The sequence below is a fragment of the Lichenostomus cassidix genome, chromosome 4, assembly GCF_008360975.1.
Source record: "Lichenostomus cassidix isolate B80296 chromosome 4, HeHo_3.0, whole genome shotgun sequence".
Classification (NCBI taxonomy): domain Eukaryota; kingdom Metazoa; phylum Chordata; class Aves; order Passeriformes; family Meliphagidae; genus Lichenostomus; species Lichenostomus cassidix.
In genome coordinates this window covers 48,609,100-48,626,935 of record NC_139484.1, presented here as the reverse complement: position 1 = coordinate 48,626,935, position 17,836 = coordinate 48,609,100, and the positions used below count along the sequence as shown (strand labels likewise).

At 39.5% G+C, this 17,836-nt stretch overlaps 1 protein-coding gene across 3 annotated transcripts in view; it reads left to right on the top strand.

Moving 5' to 3' along the window:
• The first annotated feature begins 184 nt into the window (after nt 1-184).
• The window catches only part of N4BP2 (NEDD4 binding protein 2), a 36,482-nt gene continuing 18,830 nt past the window's right edge, over nt 185-17,836 (top strand). For 2 of the 3 annotated variants that reach the window (XR_014851765.1, XM_085059111.1), the window contains exons 1-9: nt 185-374; nt 4,733-4,847; nt 5,135-5,303; nt 7,984-8,322; nt 10,119-11,328; nt 12,169-12,293; nt 13,447-13,535; nt 15,050-15,126; nt 16,925-17,080. Coding sequence is in view for 2 of the 3 variants with exons in the window: in XM_085059111.1 (XP_084915237.1) it covers nt 8,106-8,322; nt 10,119-11,328; nt 12,169-12,293; nt 13,447-13,535; nt 15,050-15,126; nt 16,925-17,080 (1,874 nt within the window). In the remaining variant the exon portion in view is untranslated. The remainder of the gene's footprint in view (nt 375-4,732; nt 4,848-5,134; nt 5,304-7,983; nt 8,323-10,118; nt 11,329-12,168; nt 12,294-13,446; nt 13,536-15,049; nt 15,127-16,924; nt 17,081-17,836) is intronic. The other variant, XM_085059113.1, reaches the window with a different exon arrangement.

Sequence of the window (17,836 nt, the reverse complement as noted above, 5' to 3'; positions counted from 1 at the left end):
GAGAGAAGTCACCGTGTTAGCTCTCGGGGATCCCCCGCTGTTGCTGACCTCACCAGCGTACAGCACCCAGCAGCGCTGCTCCCTCAGCCCAGCTCTGCCCTCCCTCCCACGCTGGTTTCCCAGCCGGCTTCCGGGGCGGAGCTGCCCTCAGCCCTCAGCCCTCAGCTGGCCGGGGCGGGACCGCGGGCCGCGGGCGGGCAGGGGAAGGGGAAGGGGCGGCGGCGCGGAGGCTCCTCCCGGGCTGCGCTTCCCCGGGCGGCCGGAGAGCGGCGCTGTGTCTCCGCGGCGCACGCCCCGCCCGAGCCTCCCCTTCCCGCGGCCGCAGCCCCGCAGCCCCGTGCCCGCCGCCGGCGGCAGCGAGCGAGCCGAGCCAGGTAACGGCCGGCGGGGTCTTGCAGCGGGGCCGGGGAGGAGCTTTGCCCTCCCCCCGCTCCCGATAGGGCGCGGAGCTGTTTGCCGCGGTCTCCCGGGGGCGGGAAGCGGGCGGCCCCCGCGGCGCGGCGCGTCCCGTATGGCGGCGGGCCCGGGGGCCCGTCCCCGGCGTCACTGCAGAGGAGTTGCCTGCGGGTGGGAGGGGAGGCGGCGGGGCGGGGGCTGCGCGGTGGGACCGCCCGTCCGCGGCCGGCCGTGGGTGCGGGTCGCAGCTGGCGAGAAGCGGCCGGGGCGGTGCGGTCGCGGGCGGGCCAGGGCCGCCGCTCGGGCCTGCTCTCCGCGGGGCCTTGCTGTGGCTGCGGCGCTCCCCGCCGCTGTGCTGAGCGCCGCCGTGCCGGCCGCTCGCTCCTTCCCTCCGCCCGCGGCTCGTCCTCTCCCGTCACCGAGGTGATCGGCCTTCCGCAGAAACCCCGAGTGCTGCCCTGCCGGCAGTGCGGCTGCTGAAGGAAGGCTCAGGGTTAGCGAGCCGGTGGAAAGGCTTCGGCCGCCTGCCCCCCAGCAAACAGTGCGGAGAGCTCGCGAACTTCATCTCGCCAAGAATAAATTCACCCCGTTCGAAATGAAATCAAAAGATTCTAAGGGCTTGTTCGTTCTGAACAGTCGAGAACCGCTGAAATGTGTTTATCGTGAGGTTGTTTGTGTTCTCCGTAGCATAGTATCTCTCCGTGCTTTGGACACGATTTGCGGCTTTGCTAACCAAGTGCCATAAGGTCACTGGGACTTTGGAGGAACCTGACTTCAAAAGCGAGGAAAAAAAGTACATACTTACCAGTACTTTTCTTAACTCTTGTACTGAAAGACTAAGGACAGTTTGACTGTTAAGAGACACTTAAATACGATTTTATGCATTGCCTTAACAAAACTTAGTCTGCATCTCAGTTTTACAGTAGAATCTTACAGTGAAAAGTTGAGAATAATTCATACAGAACTTAAGCAAAGGACCTCCAAAAAGAGTGAAAGTTTTAAATAACTTGTCTTTCGATGTGATTTGAGAGCCAAAGGTTGAAGTATAAACCAAAAAACAATACTGAAAACCAGGAAAGGTTAAGTATGGTGTAGGTTTGTAAGGTTGAAAGTTTCAGTGCTGACTCTTCCCCGCACGTCACCGTGACTAGGACGGGCTCTCCTTGTGTCATGTGGCTGCAGCACGTGTTTGCAGTTTGCATTCCTGTAGACACGTGAAGAACGAGTGGTGGAAATTAAACAGCATCAAAGCACATCTTAAAATCCTGTATTTTATCTTTTTAATAGGCCTTTTGTTATTGTCTCTTGGTTTTTCTTTCGTTTTAGCCATGGAGTTGCCCTCTATTTCTTGTTGCCTTGTTTACACTTTTTTTTTTTTTAAGGTCTTCCTCTGTTGCATTAACATTAATGCATTTCATCTGGGGAAGCCACTGGTAGCAGGAATATAAAAATGTTGTATTAGGGACTTTGGGTGGTTGTAGGTCTGAGGTGTTGCACAGTCTCTTGTCTTTCACTCCTACTCGTGTACTGATCTGTAGTCTATACTAAGTGGCTGACATAGTCTGTTATTTCAGGAACTTTTATAGAGCTAAATTCACACGTAGAAGAACTCCATTAAAAATAATAATCCCTGAATTTTAAGAAGACGCTGCCTTTGTTTTTCTCACAGAGACTATTCTACTATAAAAATGTCAGTAGGGCATTAATTGAGCTGTCAGTTACACTGCCTGTCAGAATTGAGTAAGGCTGAGTTTTGAATAGTCTCTGCAAGCGTGGTGTGGGCAAGTTGCAGCTTCAGGACTGCTGGAGTTCTCTTTCCAAATACCTCTCTGTGATTTATACTGTGGAGTAGGAATAAAATCTTAAGCTTAGTGCTGATGTCAGGTGTAGGATTGCAGAAGGCACTGACATTACCACAAGCTTTGTCCTCGTTTCAGCCTGTGGCATTGCTCTGGAGGCTGGGCATAGGGCACAGCAACACAGCTGGGCTGTGTGAAGTCTGCACAGGGGACAGCCCAGGTAGCCTGAGAGCTCTGCACCTGGAGGGTCTCCCCTCAAAGCCAAATTTGCCATGGGCAACCCTTTCTTCAGCATGCTTGAGAGGGCTGTGAGCTGTATGGGTGAAGGACGTAGGAGGGAAGCTATAAAAGGATCCAACATCTCTAAACTCCCCTAGAAGTGGAAAGACATTGTGGTGGTTTTGCAGACAGACATTTTGCAGATACTCTTACTGTTTTCTGAAAAAAACACACAAACTCAAAACAAAACAAATAAACCAAGCAACAACACTGTCCACCTAAACAAGGAGAACTGGTGGTTTATTTTTTTCCCTGGTTTATAGTGCTGCATATCTGCATTCTCCATAATACCAAGGCCACTTGGGGTTTTTTGCCAAAATCCAAGCTTTGTCCTTCAGCACACAGCAAAAGGAAGGTGACTACAAAAGTTCTTTTCAAGCAGACCTGGTCGTGAAGAATGCACTCATTGGTGGCTTTCCTCCTGTCGTGAAGAATGCACTCATTGGTGGCTTTCCTCCTCCCGCCTCGCTGCTTTAACCGTGTACATCCAGCAGATTTACCTGTCCCTTTCTGGGACCTTGTGCTCTCTGGAGGGCCTCTAGCAAGAGCAGCTTCGTGGCTTGAAGGGAAACTGTAAGATGTGGAGTTTGACAGCTTCTCTCACCTGTCAAACACTAGCTGACTGCCTCTGCAGGTTGACTTGTCCTCATGACATGGCATGTGGAAAAGAGCTTTTGAGTCTTTCCTAGCAAACAGGATTCTGTTCTTGGAAGTTTTGTTTGCTTCCTAAGCATCTACTTTAGATCAGTTTGTGCTGGTTTTGTACTCTTGAATTATGTGTGTACTCGGATAAAGTTTTTGTTTTGTACTCAAAGGAATACTTCTTGCAGTAGCTTCAAAAGAATCTCTGTGACCTGGGCCAGATTTAAAAATCACAGAAGTGGAAAAAAAAACCTAGTAGAACAGCTTGCATAAAGCAAGTGTATGCAGGTTAGTTAGGAATGAGACCTATTTGTCAGCATCTTGCACTCTGATAGAATTTGATATGAAAAAGGAGGCCCTTTGTTAAAACTGTTGAACTAGCACAAGACCTTGGAACAACCAGTGGCAATAACACAGAATGGAAGAAGGAAAGAGTAGAAAAGATCCTTGAAGTGTTTCCAGAAGCACTGTCTTTAGCTGGGTGTAGGTTTTCACATCCAATAACAAAGCCTTTAGGTGGCCTGTTCTGTTGCTGACTGTTGGCAGAAATTGAACAACGGAAGAGGGTCCCAGACCATCTTCTTTGCTATTCCTATACTTATTGAGAAAAACCTGCTGGAATACATTTCCTTTTTTTTTCCTTTTGTTTCTTACTGTCTGGTTTTTAGAGGGGGAGATGCAAACATTGTCCAAAAAGAAAAGCTTCTTGTTTTATAAATACAGCTAGAGAGTAAAATGGATTGGTCTCAGTTTGATTTCATTGGCTGCTATTCCTCTTGTGCTTGTATTTAAATGCTTAGTTGTTTTCCTCCATTTAGGAAACCTCAAAGTGCAAATGAACAAATGTGGAAATAACCTTTGGTAAAAAGTTGTTCTGTAAAATCATCCAATGGCTTTTCAGCCTTTCCTGGTATGTTTTTTCTGAAGCCACTTTGTTGAGGTGAATAACTTTGTGTCTGCAACATGTCCTTTATTTTGTAAATTTGTGTTCTTATTATCAAATTCGTGCTTAAGTGAAGTGCATTCTGTATTTTGATGGCAGTTCTTTATCCTTTGGAGCAGTGGAATGAGGTTAGATGTAAAATGTGAGATGGGTATCTCCATTTCTTGTGAAGAATATTTGAGCCATCAACTTGTCATGTTAGGAGTGTAACAGAATAGTTGTTCCAAATTCTTTATCTAATATAGGTGTACATGCTCAGTTTGGTTTTGGTGGGTTTTTTCTGTGTTTGAGTTTTGGTGGGGTTTTTTGTTTTGTTGGTTGTTTTTTTCTTTGTTTTTGTTTTTATTTGTTTGGGTTTTGTTTGTTTTGTGAGTAGGTTTTTTGTTTTTTGTTGTTGTTTATATTTTATTTTCTTTTGTGGTTTAATTGTTGTTTGGTTATTTCGGGTTTTTTTAAACTTTGTTGGGAAGCCCAAGACTTGTGGGGAGTGAGCTCTAGACTAATATGTAGACTGGAATTAAGCCAGGCTTTGCATAGACCTAACATCTTGGGTATGTACACAATGGATTAGGAGTTTGCAGCTGCTTCGATGAATGGAAGTCCAGTTCTCTAGCATCAGTAGGACATTACAAATAAGTGGTGTAAATAACAAAATCTTATTTTGATGTACCAGGTTTACCTTGCCCAGTTTCTCACACGATGGAACAAATCCAGCCTTGACCAGCATGGATATGTGGACCTTTTCAAGATGGTTAAGAGCAGTGGTGAAGAACCAAGTGGAATGACAAGTGAGAAAACTTATGTTTATTTCTAGTTATTTCTTCTGCTATGTTATTTCTTTACCTAATGTAAGTCAGCTTTTTTAGATAAGAAATCATCTAAAAACTGAAATCAAGTAGGTGTTCTTATCCTTAGGGAAACTTACAGTTGAGCTCAACTTGACATGTTGGGTACTTAAGATGTTAGCTGTGCTTAATCTACTCAGACTAATTAAGTGTATTGCTCAGTGTTAAAACTTAGCTTAAAGTGAGCAAAATACAAAATTTAATTTGTATTCTGATTATTTCTTCATCAGGAGGAAGCATCCACTTCTGCTGATGTCTGATTTGTATGTTAGAAAGTATGGTGTCCTGACAGAAGAGTGTGTTATAGTTTCTAACAGCAGATCTTAAATGTGCCATCAGTGGTGGTTTTGGAAAGATGAGAAAGGACCCACTGTGGGGCAACTCAGTGAAGCTAAAAATGTAAGTTCTGTGCCATTGCTATTTTATATGTACTACAAATAGATTTTTTTTCCAGTCTGTAAGTATTTTTCCAGCATGTAAGTATATATGTGCATATGTTTTTGGGGTTTTTTTTAAAGCCGGAAGATTCACATGAACATTACATGATAAATATTTTAAATAGCTTGAAATTAAGAAATTGTTCAAATACCCCAAAAGCAAACCAAACTAAAATGCTGTTACCACCAACCAACCAACACCAAACCAACCTCTTATACATGTATTGAGTCAACCACCTTAAAGTACTCAGAGAAATTTAGAAATATATACAAATTGGGCAGCTTTGTTCATATTGTTTGACTCTTGCATTGTGTCAAGGCTGGAGACTTCCTCTGTCCTTAACACTTGAAGAGAAGTAATACTGATAAATTATTTGCCATTTGAACTTGAGCACAGTTAAATGAGAAGTGTGTTATGCTGCTTAATGCTTTTAGTAAACATTCAGTAGTGGTTAGAATACTTCTGTGGTCTGTTTGCTTAAAAAGTAAGTTCTTTTAATTACTTTGAGAAATTATATTTACTGATTATGGTTTCCTAATGCAATCTCTTTGTTTTAAACACTTTGTTAGTACTTTTGGTATCAACTGTAACTCAATTAGAAAGTAGTTTAGTGTTTTTCTTCCTCTATTCTGTGTTCTGTGTCCTCTTGAATACTACCTGTTTGCTTCTCTTCCTATACTTGGGATGTTATGTGTAATAGGACTTACAGTCAGAGCATGTTTTTCAGAGAATGTCCTTACAGGATTGATCATTATAAGAGAGCTGCATTCAAACACTGACAGCACTTGAAGTGTTCTGCTTAAAGTCTGTTGCTGCGCAGTAATACCAAGCTGCATGAATAACTTTCTGCCTTGCAGGGTCTTCGTCGCTGAACCTGTTTTTCCAAGGAGAAATCACATTTTTAGCTCTGTCAACACTGTTTAAGTCAGGACAGCCTGTTCTACTGGCTAGAGGATGAATGAATTAGATACAGAAGTCTGAAAAACAAGACTTGCTGTAACTTTTCTTTTTAATTGTTGAATACTTCTTCATAACAGTAAAGAATGGTGGAAGGATGTCTAATTGGTGAGGTGAACCAGAAAAATGGGACGAAAAAACCAGCTGCATTTGTCCTAGCTCAGTCTGGCTAACTAGCATTTTCCACTATGCTTTCTCCTTTATTTTTGGAAGTCTGCTTCTTCCTTTTCCTGTATATTGTTTTCCTTGTCATAGATTTCAGACTTCCTTGACATCTTCATTGTTTCAGACATCCGTCTCCTTTGTCTGTCTAAAGTCCATATACACATGATAGAAGCTCCTGGGAGCCTAGAGTTTCTGTTTAGCTTTCAAAAATTTCTATGAATTGAGAACATAACAATCCACATTCTGCTAAATGTTGCATCTCTTTGTTGCTGGAAGAGATTGATAGAGCATAATGGAGAAGTGCTCTTTGAATGTGGCACTAATCTGGCATTGTTGTTTGTGTGCCAGTGATCCAGGGAAGGAAGGACTAAGTGAAGATCAAAGTGTTGCCATTGATTTATCTGCACATCTTGAATTGATCATCACTGGCAAAATACCTGTATTATATAAAACCAGGTTATTTTATGGCCTACTCAGTAACTGTTACTGGGAAATAGTGACTCCTTGCTGTAATTAACTTCAGATTTCTGAGCCTTACTAAGATTTGCTAGTCTTCTGAATAATTATTTGTAAAAAATATAAATTAGTTTTTTGTGATCATCACGAGAACTCAACAGAGCTTTGAAATTAATTGATACAAAGAAAAAAAGGGAAACCATGCCCTACTCCGTGCCTGTATTTCAATCAATAATTGCTTTCCATTTCTGTACAAGATTAATGCAGTAATTGGAGTTATTATAGATCCTGTAATGTTTTAACTAGATGTATTCAAAGGCTCCATGGCAGAAGTGTAGGGGGTGGACAGAAGCCTCTTCTTGCTTTGTGGTTTATACAGTTGCAAAATGTTTTTGACAATTAAAAAAAGCTCCACACAGGCTGAGGCCCTTCTGATGTCACCTGGTTCAACCCAGGAATCAGATCATGCAGGAGTGCGTGAAGCAGATGACCAGAGACCTGAAAGAGCCTGGTTCAAGCAGGGCTGTTTGGTTAGTTTTTGAGAATATGTGGGGTTGCAGACACCATGACCTCTCTGCCAGTGTTTGAGCCCTGAAGAACCCCACCTGTTTATTCTTAAAATATCATGGGTGGGGGGAAGTAATTGAAAACTTTTGGAAGATTTGGCAACATCTGTTATGTCTTCCAGTACTTTTGTAAGAGGAGTAAAGTTTCTGAATGTTAAAAGAATGTACATGTTCCATAATGTTTACTGTCATCAGTAGCAGAGGAATATTTGTGAACTTGCTGCCTTGCATTGCTAACTTTGCTTTCCTGGATTTCTCTTTTGAGCTACATTTTATTTGTTCTCTCTTCCAGATGCAGTTTCAATGTCTAGTTAACTGGAAAATAAGGCTGCTCTAGCTGTCAGCCATTTGAAAAGAAGAAAGGCAGACATCTAGAAAATGCTTTTCTCCATGCTTATGTATTTTTTTTATCTTTTAGTTATCTAAATAGAAGACATGAAAATGTGATTGTGTATTTTATTAAAATTTCTCTGGTTTTTTTTTTTTTTTAATTCCAGGTCTGCTATTTCTGTTCTGTCTATCCCAGTTAGGAGAGCTTTTTTTGTGATTTTTAAGCTTGCTGCTGCCAGCCCCATGTGAACAAACCAGACCAAAAGCACGCTGGTAATTAGAAAATAAAATGCCTCGGAAAAGGAAAACTGGTGGGAGTCCTTCTCAGAAGAATGGCAATTCTGACAGAACTGCTGTTGCCGTATCCCAAGGGGACCCAAGCCACTTAGTGGCACAAGCAGTGCATTATGTCAATAAAGAAGAGCTCTTCAACAGCATGTCAGAAATGTTTTCTGACCTAGATCCTAGTGTGGTTTATATGGTTCTGTCTGAATGTGATTTTAAAGGTAAATAATGTATACAGCTGGCATTACCGTTTCGTTTCATGTGCAGATAGCTTTTAACTAGGGCAACTCCAGGAAAGTTAGTGTGGGTGTTGCAAGCATATTTGTGAGTTTAATTTTTAATAAGTAGGTGAGTAATAATATTTTGAAGTTTTGCAATCCTGTAAGATTCTCCAAGTTTAACAGTGTTTCTGTGAGGCTGGTAAATGGAGCAGTGTGCTCTGTAAATGGATTATGTGGATTGTTCTGTGACACAGGGCAGGCAGTGGGGGAGTTGTGAGGAGAATCTGTTTTTTCCAATTAGATTCTGTGCCATACCTCCAAGATACCTAAGCTGTTTCTGCAGGAAGGGTGTTTTATGTTCTAGATCACAGTTTTTTGATGGAATGCCTTATGTGGTTCTGACAGCATTTGCTTTTCCTTAAATAGTTGAACTGAGCTTTTGTTTTACTTTCATTTTGCATTGTCATCTTGTCATCTCCACTGAGGATTGGTTTCTGCAGGATAAATTTGGTTTGCCATGTTTAGTTCTCTGCATCCTTGCTTGAACTGTTTCTTTCCCTGCATTCTGCCAACCTACATACCCACATCTCCTGGCAGACTGTTTTCATATGTATGCCCAGTCCTTCCCATTTTTTTGTGGTTTTAAAATTCTTCTATGAGTAAGTTCATTTGCTTATGATAAAAGTACCACATGAGATGCTGGATAGCAATGTTTGTAGAGTTACTTGTCAGGGAATAAGCGATATGTGGAGCATTTTAATCAATCTGTATTCATATGATCAGATGTGATTAACTGAGGTTATTGTAAGAATATTTGCCAAGAAGGCAGATTTTGGCATTTTTTATATGTATGAAAGCTAGGTAACCATGAAAAGGACAAATTTTATTGCCTAAATTGTACAGAGTTTATAACTTAATAACAAATGTGAGAGTGCTGTTACGATTGTTGTTCCTTTTAAAATTGACTTCGATGGAATTACTGATTCATGCTTTGAACTCTTAAAAAGATTCACCTTTATCATAACAGTTTTATCAAAAGCTTATTGGAGATTGCAGTAAACACGTAGAGGTCATAGTGTACTGTTAACAGTAGTTTAAAAATGGAAAGGTTAGCATATTTGAGTATTAATAAGTTGTTCTCATACAATAGAGAAGCTGGAAGGATGACAAAAGTTTTGTTTAATGAGTGCAGAAAGAGTCATACTTAGGTTAAACTTTTTGCTGCAGTGTCTTTAGGGCTTAGCTTTAGGGCTCAGATGACGTTTATGCCAGCTTTTAATTTTGTTCATGTTGATCACTGGCACCCTATGCTCCATTTAGTGGCTTTTCAAAGAATTAATGCAGATACTGGATTTCTCAGGCTATATTAGGACATTTTAAAGTGGGCCATAGTGAACATACTTTACATACTTCTACCTTTTTCATCCTTCGTAGAGTTTTTCAGTTAATTTTACACTATTTCATGTGTATAAGGTAGATTTGAAATAAATATCCATTTAAACATCCTAATATTTTTTCTCGTTAAAATTAGTAATTTTTAGACAGTATTTCCTTAGTAATTTTTAAGTTTATTAGGTTGTTATTTTTCAACATGTCTGTATTGAGTCCTGCTTTTACTTTTAATGAGAAATGGATCAAGGGAGTTGCCGAAGCTATGTTTAAAGGTGAATTGGTGAACTGTCTTCTGGTTGTTTCTTTAGTTGTAATAAATGCTTCTTCAAGTAAGAAAATTGCATGTACATCAGCTTGGGTTTGTTTAGTTGACCATGCTTTATTCTGTTCATCTTACCCAACAGTAGAAAACGCTATGGATCATCTTCTAGAGCTGTCTACCCATGCCAAAGGAGTAGCATCTTCAAAAACCTTGGGTTTTGATTTAGCAGCCTCATCATTACCTCTTGCTAATCAGCAAAGATCTTTTGCAATTGAACGAATGGGGGAAAGTACTGCAATGCATAGTAATTCTGGAGCATCAATAGAAAAGGTCTTGTCACCTGGTGTGCAGCTGACTGAAGAACTGGATTCCTTAATAGAAAATGCCTTTCAGAGTTACAGCTTTAGAGATGAATTGCCGAATTCTTCAAATGGCAAAACAGTACGTGAGCACCCTGTGGAACACGATGATTTTACCGAATTTCCTGAGTGGGAAAAATCTGATTCCCTTTGCAATGTCCTACTTTTTCCACAGCAAGCAGAGACAAACAATGAGGTTTTAGAAAATTTCTGCTGTTCTCAGCCATCAGTGAGTCAGCTGAGCATCCAGATAAGCTCACCAGCTGCATCAGACACTTCTGCTCAGGTATTGGAAGATTCTGATTTGTTGGAAATGCATGTTCAACATGATGTAACTTCAGAAGTATATAAACAAACAAATGGAGAAATATCATGTGAAGATTTTGATCAGACACAAGATACCGTTATGGATCAAAGTAGTGTGACTGCTACTTCTGGTGTGTCCTCTCAAAGACCTGTGGAACTTGGAACTGTTACTGGAGATCCTAATTTGAGGTGCCTGGAGCAACACGAAGATGCAGTGACTGGCTTTAGCAGCTACCAGAGTGTTTCTCTTCCAGAAACATCCAGTTTCAAACCACAAAAACCTGCAGATACTCAGCAAACTCAGCAGGATTGTAACCTAAATTTTTCTACACCGTCAGGTCAATCTCAACAGCGCTGGAATCTCATGGCTCCTGTGTTTTATCCATCCAGTGGAAGTCACAGCTTTGTAATTCCTGTGGCTGCCAGTCCAGGGCAGTGGAGACCTGTTTCTGACTGTAGAACTTCGGAAAAGGGACTTTTTCTTACCTCCCCAATGGTTTCAAATGCTTGGGATGGCAACCCTTCTCTGAAGGTATGGGGAAATCAAGATAGAAACTCAAAATTGAACCTCTCGCAAGCACAGCAACCACGTGTTTGTCCCATGATGAGAAAAAAGATGCATCTTATAGGTCAAGTACTTGTTCTTCTCAGAGGTGTTCCAGGATCAGGAAAATCGTATTTGGCAAGGTAGAACATTTATATTGTGAGCTTCTTAAAAAAACTGCTTAATCATGTACAGGATTTAGCACAGGCAGAGACAATTTTCTGACACTTGTATATAGTTATGTGTAAACCCTAAATGCCAGCTACACAGTACATGCAGTGTGATGAGTAATAATAATTGCTGAGAGCCAAGTTCCTTGCAGGTCCTTAACATCTAGTGGAAATTGAAATAGGAACAATAAGCTTTAACTTCTATCGTTGAACGAAGGAGTTTGTCAGCAGAGCATTTTGGCTGTAGTGTTAAGTCTGCTGTATTCTTTCAGTCCAGTTTAGTTTGAGTGTTTCCTTTGAAAAACACTGATGGAAATATGCCAGCTCTACAGGAAGAAATTCCCCTTTCACTGTGCAACTTCTTTTGTATAAGTAGTATATGTGAAGCTTCTTGGGGGAAATTTTTGATTTGTTTTCTTACTCTCTAAAAGCCTAGATTGAGCTTAGACTTCTTGGAGTGACACCTGAAATGTTTGATGCAATTAAGACTGGGTATTTGTCAGTGTAAAAATATGTCACTACATGTAGATGGAAAAATACCTCTGTTGTTTTGAAATGAGAGACTTAGAGGGAAACTGTATCAGCTCTCTGCCCTAAATAATACTCAGCCGTTAGAAAAAAATAAGGAAGGAAATTATTATAGATGGTGTTTGCTTAGACATTGATTTTTTTCTCCTCTTACCTAAATTTGCTGCTTCCATTCCAAAAATCTTGGTTTTATGCAAGAAACTAAAAAAAAAGTATGTATGGTAGTAGATATTGGAGCCTGGGAGAAGAGGGAGAAAAAGTTATTTATTTCTTCATCTTTCACAGGAATTTGCTTGAGGATAACCCAGGTGGAATCATTCTTAGTACTGATGATTACTTTTACAAACATGGACAATACCATTATGATCCTGATTGCTTAGGGGAAGCACATGACTGGAACAGGAAACGAGGTGAGAAATAAATAAGGGATTAGCTTGCCTGTTTACCATTCAGTGCTTGTGTGCTGCTTAAAAATCTGCCCATCTTGTAATGCCTGTGTTATGGGACAAGCATTTTTCCCATCAGAGAAGTATTTTTTAATGTGTGGAAAAAAAACCGAGCACAAACTCAGAAGTCATCTGTTCATTGTGTGTTTTGCAATTAAAAATGCCAGTGTCTCTGTCCAGAGTATGTCTTGTCCTCAGGTTTTATCATGGTATGTATTTTGGTTAGTGTCCCATTTCTGGAGTGGTTACCTACGCCTTATCCCAGAAATATTTCTTCCGAGATGATCCATTATGTGCATATGCCATAGGTAATCAGGATACAAATAATACACAGATATCTTCCCACTCTTCGTTATCTTTTTTTCTCTTGTACACTAAATTGTTGTCAGATTTAATCAAAATTGTAAGAGCAAGACAGATTTTTTTCCCCTTTTCATAATCAGGTGGGCTTTTTTGATAGTGACTTGTGCTAAACTCACCATAGAACAATTAGTTTTAGGCTTTTACTTGGTAAATTTGAACCATAATCCCTTTTCTACTGTCAAATTTCTACCAGTGGAGAAATGAATTAATAAATGTGTGCTTCAGCAAGAGCTGTGATTATTCAGACACACTTTAACATGGTGCTGTGTCTCAAAGCTAGTGATTCTATAGATTTCATTTCTGTGTATTTAAATTAAAATAATTCTTTTGGTTTTTCATATTTTATACAGTTTACAGAGTGGACTAATCTTAAGACTGTTGTAAAGCCAAGAATTTTGTATGCAACAAAGAAGTCCACTTTAAGGTGATCATGTAGTTATTTTAGTTTAATTTACTGATTGATAAGTCATCTTGGTGCATTTTACATCTGCATTTTCATTCTTTGATTATCATACATACATTAATTCAAAAGCTAATGCCATATCTCAGTAGCTTTACTTGTGAGGGGGGGGATTTCTGAAATGGAGGGCCTTGAAACAGATCAAGCTATGGCAAGAGTTCTTCACACAGTGGTTAATCATTATGGATTATCTATGTAAAAATACAACAAATGTAGAGAATTAGTGTTAATATGATGCTTACCCTATTGTAATGAAATTGTAATCACATTGTTTTGTAAATGTGTATTTTTCAGCCAAAGAAGCATTTGAAAAGAGAATCTCTCCTATAATAATAGACAACACAAACATACAAGCATGGGAGATGAAGCCATATGTTACTTTGGTTGGTATTACAATTTGACCAATGTGAAAAGAGATTATTGACTGGCGTGGCAACAACATTTTAAAATGGGAATGTCTTTATCAGTCTAGCTACTGTTCCACAAGGATGTCTGGAGTAAAAAAAAAAAGTGTTACATGGAATCATATTACCCAGTGTCATGTTGTATGAGTACCTGAGCATTAACCTGGCCTAGTTTCCAAAAGACAAAGAAAAGTGTTTTGTTCATGGGGCCAAAAGTAAATATTGTTGAAGAAACTGAATTTTGTTCCTCTTTTATATGATCAGTAAAATGAGAAGCTACTTTAAAAATGTAATCAACACTAATGAATGAGTGATGTGTGATGCTCTGGGAAACTTGAAAACTCAGTTTCATCATAATTATGATGTAAAAGGAGATACCAGTTGGAGGCTAGAGCTACCAAATATTGTTAGCTTGCTTGAAGTTACACAGATTTACTTAATACTTTCTATAGAAGTGATTCTACCATTTCACCTCATAATTTCTAAATGGGCATCAGCACTTTTAAACTCCAGAGCATATTTTGCTATTGGTCATTGGTTGGTAGTTAGAACAGCAGTATTTTATGAAATTGGTTCTGATTAACTGAAATAATATATTGGAGAAAAAAATTATAGTGTAGGTCTGGCATTTCTCCTTACCTGTTAGAGAAACACAGCAGAGAATCTAGTAGGTAGAACTGACAGCTTTTGAGCAGATACTCTACATATGCTGCATGTGGTAATGGATTAATGAACAGTGAGACTTTAACACAGATAATTTTTGTTAATAAAATGTTTATTTTATTATCCTTGCTTTATTTTACTATCCTTTATTAACAATTGTCAGATTAACAATTATTTGATCAATGATGTCTTTCATTTTGCTATATACTGAAATAAAGATGCAACAAGAGTTCTTACCAAAGTGCAGTGTTTGGTATGGTGACAAGAATTTTTACTGGAAACAGGAATGGGGAGAAACACAACACAGTACTTGCTGTGTTTCTCCTGAGTAGACTTTAGGCTTGTTTTCTGCCATGGTGAGACTGGACTGTATAGGAACCATTTACTTGCAGCTTGGTCAAGTTTCCCATGTGTCAGGAAGGCTGTCCACAATAGCTGTGCTAATCTAACTGAATTGCTTGTTTTGGAGCTGGTCCATATCTGGTCAGCTCTGAACATAAGCTGTGAGCTTTCCTCTGTCTTGGAGAGGCTGTGTAGACATGTGTGTGCTGTGTCTGGAAAGAGGAGCTGTTTTGCAGTATTGTCTCAGAGAAAGCACATCATGGCACACATTTAATTTTGCAGTAAGAGATACATATACATGTTTTCAGAAATCTCAGTTTGTGTAAACTGAAGTGCATCACTGAACAAAAGTGTTATTCAAATGTTTAATAGGTATCAAAAAAAACAAAAAACAGCTTTGAAGAAGCAAGCTATGGATATTCTGTGCTTTGTCATAGAAATAACAAATGGGTGATGTGGCCTGTTCTGTTTTATATCTCTTTTTTCAGGCCCAGGAGTTCAAATACAAAGTAATGTTCCGAGAACCAGACACTTGGTGGAAGTTTAAACCAAAAGAACTTGAAAGGTAAGAATGTAAAGGAAAATAACATTAGACAGTATAAGCTATGACTTTAAAAAAGGTATCGCTTAGTACAATGGCTAGTGAAGTAGCAATGTATCTGTCAAAATTTTTGTGATAATAAATAGCTTTTCAGTTTGTTTTTTTTTTAATGTTGTTTTGTGGACTTCCATATGTATTATAAGATTTTTTGTCACTTTAGTGTAGTCACATGCAAAAGATACTGTTACCAATAGACACTGTGATGTTTTCTTTGTTAAGAGTTCTTTACATTTAAGGAATAGTGACTGCTCCACTGGATTCCTGAGGTTGCAAGAATTATGTCAGGTTGGGGCTGTATTTGCATCCAGCTGGTCTGTTGCTTTAGTTGAAATGTTTCTGCTGCCACTGAATTTAGGGCAATCAGCACCTCATGGCCTTAGAGGGACAAACCCGTGTGCACCATCATTGTTGCTTAACTCTTCTTTAGCAGGACCTTCTATTACTTAGAGCTGAAATAGGCCAGACATAAACCCTATGTAAGTGACTAAGAAAACAAGAAAATTGGCTAGATGCCAAGTTCAAATGGTATGATCACTGTCCAGAGTGAAGGTTTATATCCCTCTGGGGAGGGACTGCAGCTATTTAATGTCCTCTTTATGACTTACAGATACTGGGACAGAGTGCACTCTGGGCAGATTTGCAGGTGATATGGAGCTGAGCAAGAGTAGTTTATTCAGCCTTAAGAAGAGATCACTGAAGAATGATTGTATTGTTGTTTTCAGCTACCTTTTGAAAGGTTATAGAGAAGACTAAAAAGAATTGTGCAGGGATAGGACAAACCAAACATCAGCAAGTTGGAACTTGGATTACATAAAAGAAAAAGACCAACATTTACTTTGAAGGTGGTTTGGTACTGAAAGAGTTTGCCCAGAGAGTTTGTAGACTTTCAGTCATTTAGGATATTCAAAATCTGACATGACAAAGCTCTGGGCAGACTGATCTAGCTCTACTCTTTCTGAGTGGGAGGCTGAAGTATGTGACTTCCAGAGGTCCCTTTCAACAGAAGTTATTTTGGGATTTTATAATATTTGTTGTCATCTGAATTTGCATGCTTAGCTTAAGGTTGGGTGCTTTTTAAGTGAGGTAAGGTATTATTTTCCTTCTTAAAATAAAAGTTAAACCTTTTCTTTTGTATTTTCAATTTATTTTTCACTATCCTTGGCAGGATTCACTTGTTCTGCGTAAAACTGCAGCAGAACACAATGCTAGTTGATGCTTAACACTTAGTGAAAATTTCTGTCCAAAGGGTGTCTGGAATAATAGGTGAATGGGTTTTCCTCAAGGCTCAAGGAGTTCTTAGTTTAGCAAAACCAGAGAAAGAAGACTGAATTCAGAAGTCTTTTGTATCCAGTTTGATATCTTGCATCAATGTCAGAATGTCATATAGTGTGTTTTCTGAAACTTACTTGAAGAAGATGCATTATTAGTACAGTTTTAGATTTTAGTATTATGCAAGACATTTGACTGCAGTTCAGGGAGACCAGATGGAGTGGAGAAGTGGAGCAGCAATTTGTCTGATGTATCCTGTTTGGAATGCCTTAGTGCACTGATCCAGAAAGAATTGCTGTTTCACAGCTTTTCCTCTGGCTCCCTGAATTTTTTGGTCAGCTGTGCTGTAAATTTATTAAATTACTATTAAATTATTCACTTATGTCATTGTAATATACAAATCTGAAATGTCTCATCTTCTTTTTTGGTTTTGTTTTGTTTGGTTGGTTTTGGTGGGTTTTTTGTTTTGGTTTTTTTTGTTTTCAATTCATAGGCGAAACATTCATGGTGTATCTAAAGAAAAGATCAAAAGAATGTTGGAACGGTATGAGCGCTGCCTTACTGTTAGATCAATATTGGATTCTTCAGTTCCAGACAAATCAGAAGCTGCTGCTTGGAGTGAAGATCCTTGTCAGGAGGAAAGCCAGAGGTTAGTCAGGAGGAAAGCCAGAGGTTAGGTTCTTTCACTAGCTTTGTAGCATCAAATGAAAGGCTAAAAATTTAGCCTTTTAGCTTCTTAGCAAAAAAACCTGGATAATAGTGTCAAACTGTGAATGCATTGAAAAAGATACTTAAGTAACAAAAAAAAATCTTTAGATAGGTTTCTTAATTTTTAAGAATTTCAGGATTTCCAGAAATGAGCAGTCAAGGGATCTAGTCAACTTTCCAGTGCTTTTTGAAAGCCTCCCATTGTGGCTGTGTTACTTTTCAATAAGCCAATCTTGACTGACTTTCTGTTACATTAGAAGTGTGTTGTTGGATATATGTTGTAGATACAAAGCATTTAAAATCTATAAATTGCTTTTTTAGAAGAATGTAGTCCCAAATAAGAGCAAATTATTACTTCTGAATTTGTATGTTGGTATTAGATTATATCTTTGTGGTAGAAGGTGGATTCTTTGTGCAGTAGTAATGAGCTACCTACTTGCTCTTCAGTATACTGAATTTGTCTAGGTTTGCATTGGTTGCGTACACGACTGTTTTGTAGTTGCCAGCCTGGATAGTGCTGTGTATTGTGACACTGAGCCACAGTGCTGTGGCTCAGGAATGGTACTCCCCAGTTCAGTGCCCCCACTGAGACTCTCCCAAACCACACACCACTCATTCACTCCCACTTCCTTTTCGTATTCCTGCTCTAGCAATGACGTGAAGTAGTATAGAATAACCTCCGGGTTCTGGCCAAAAC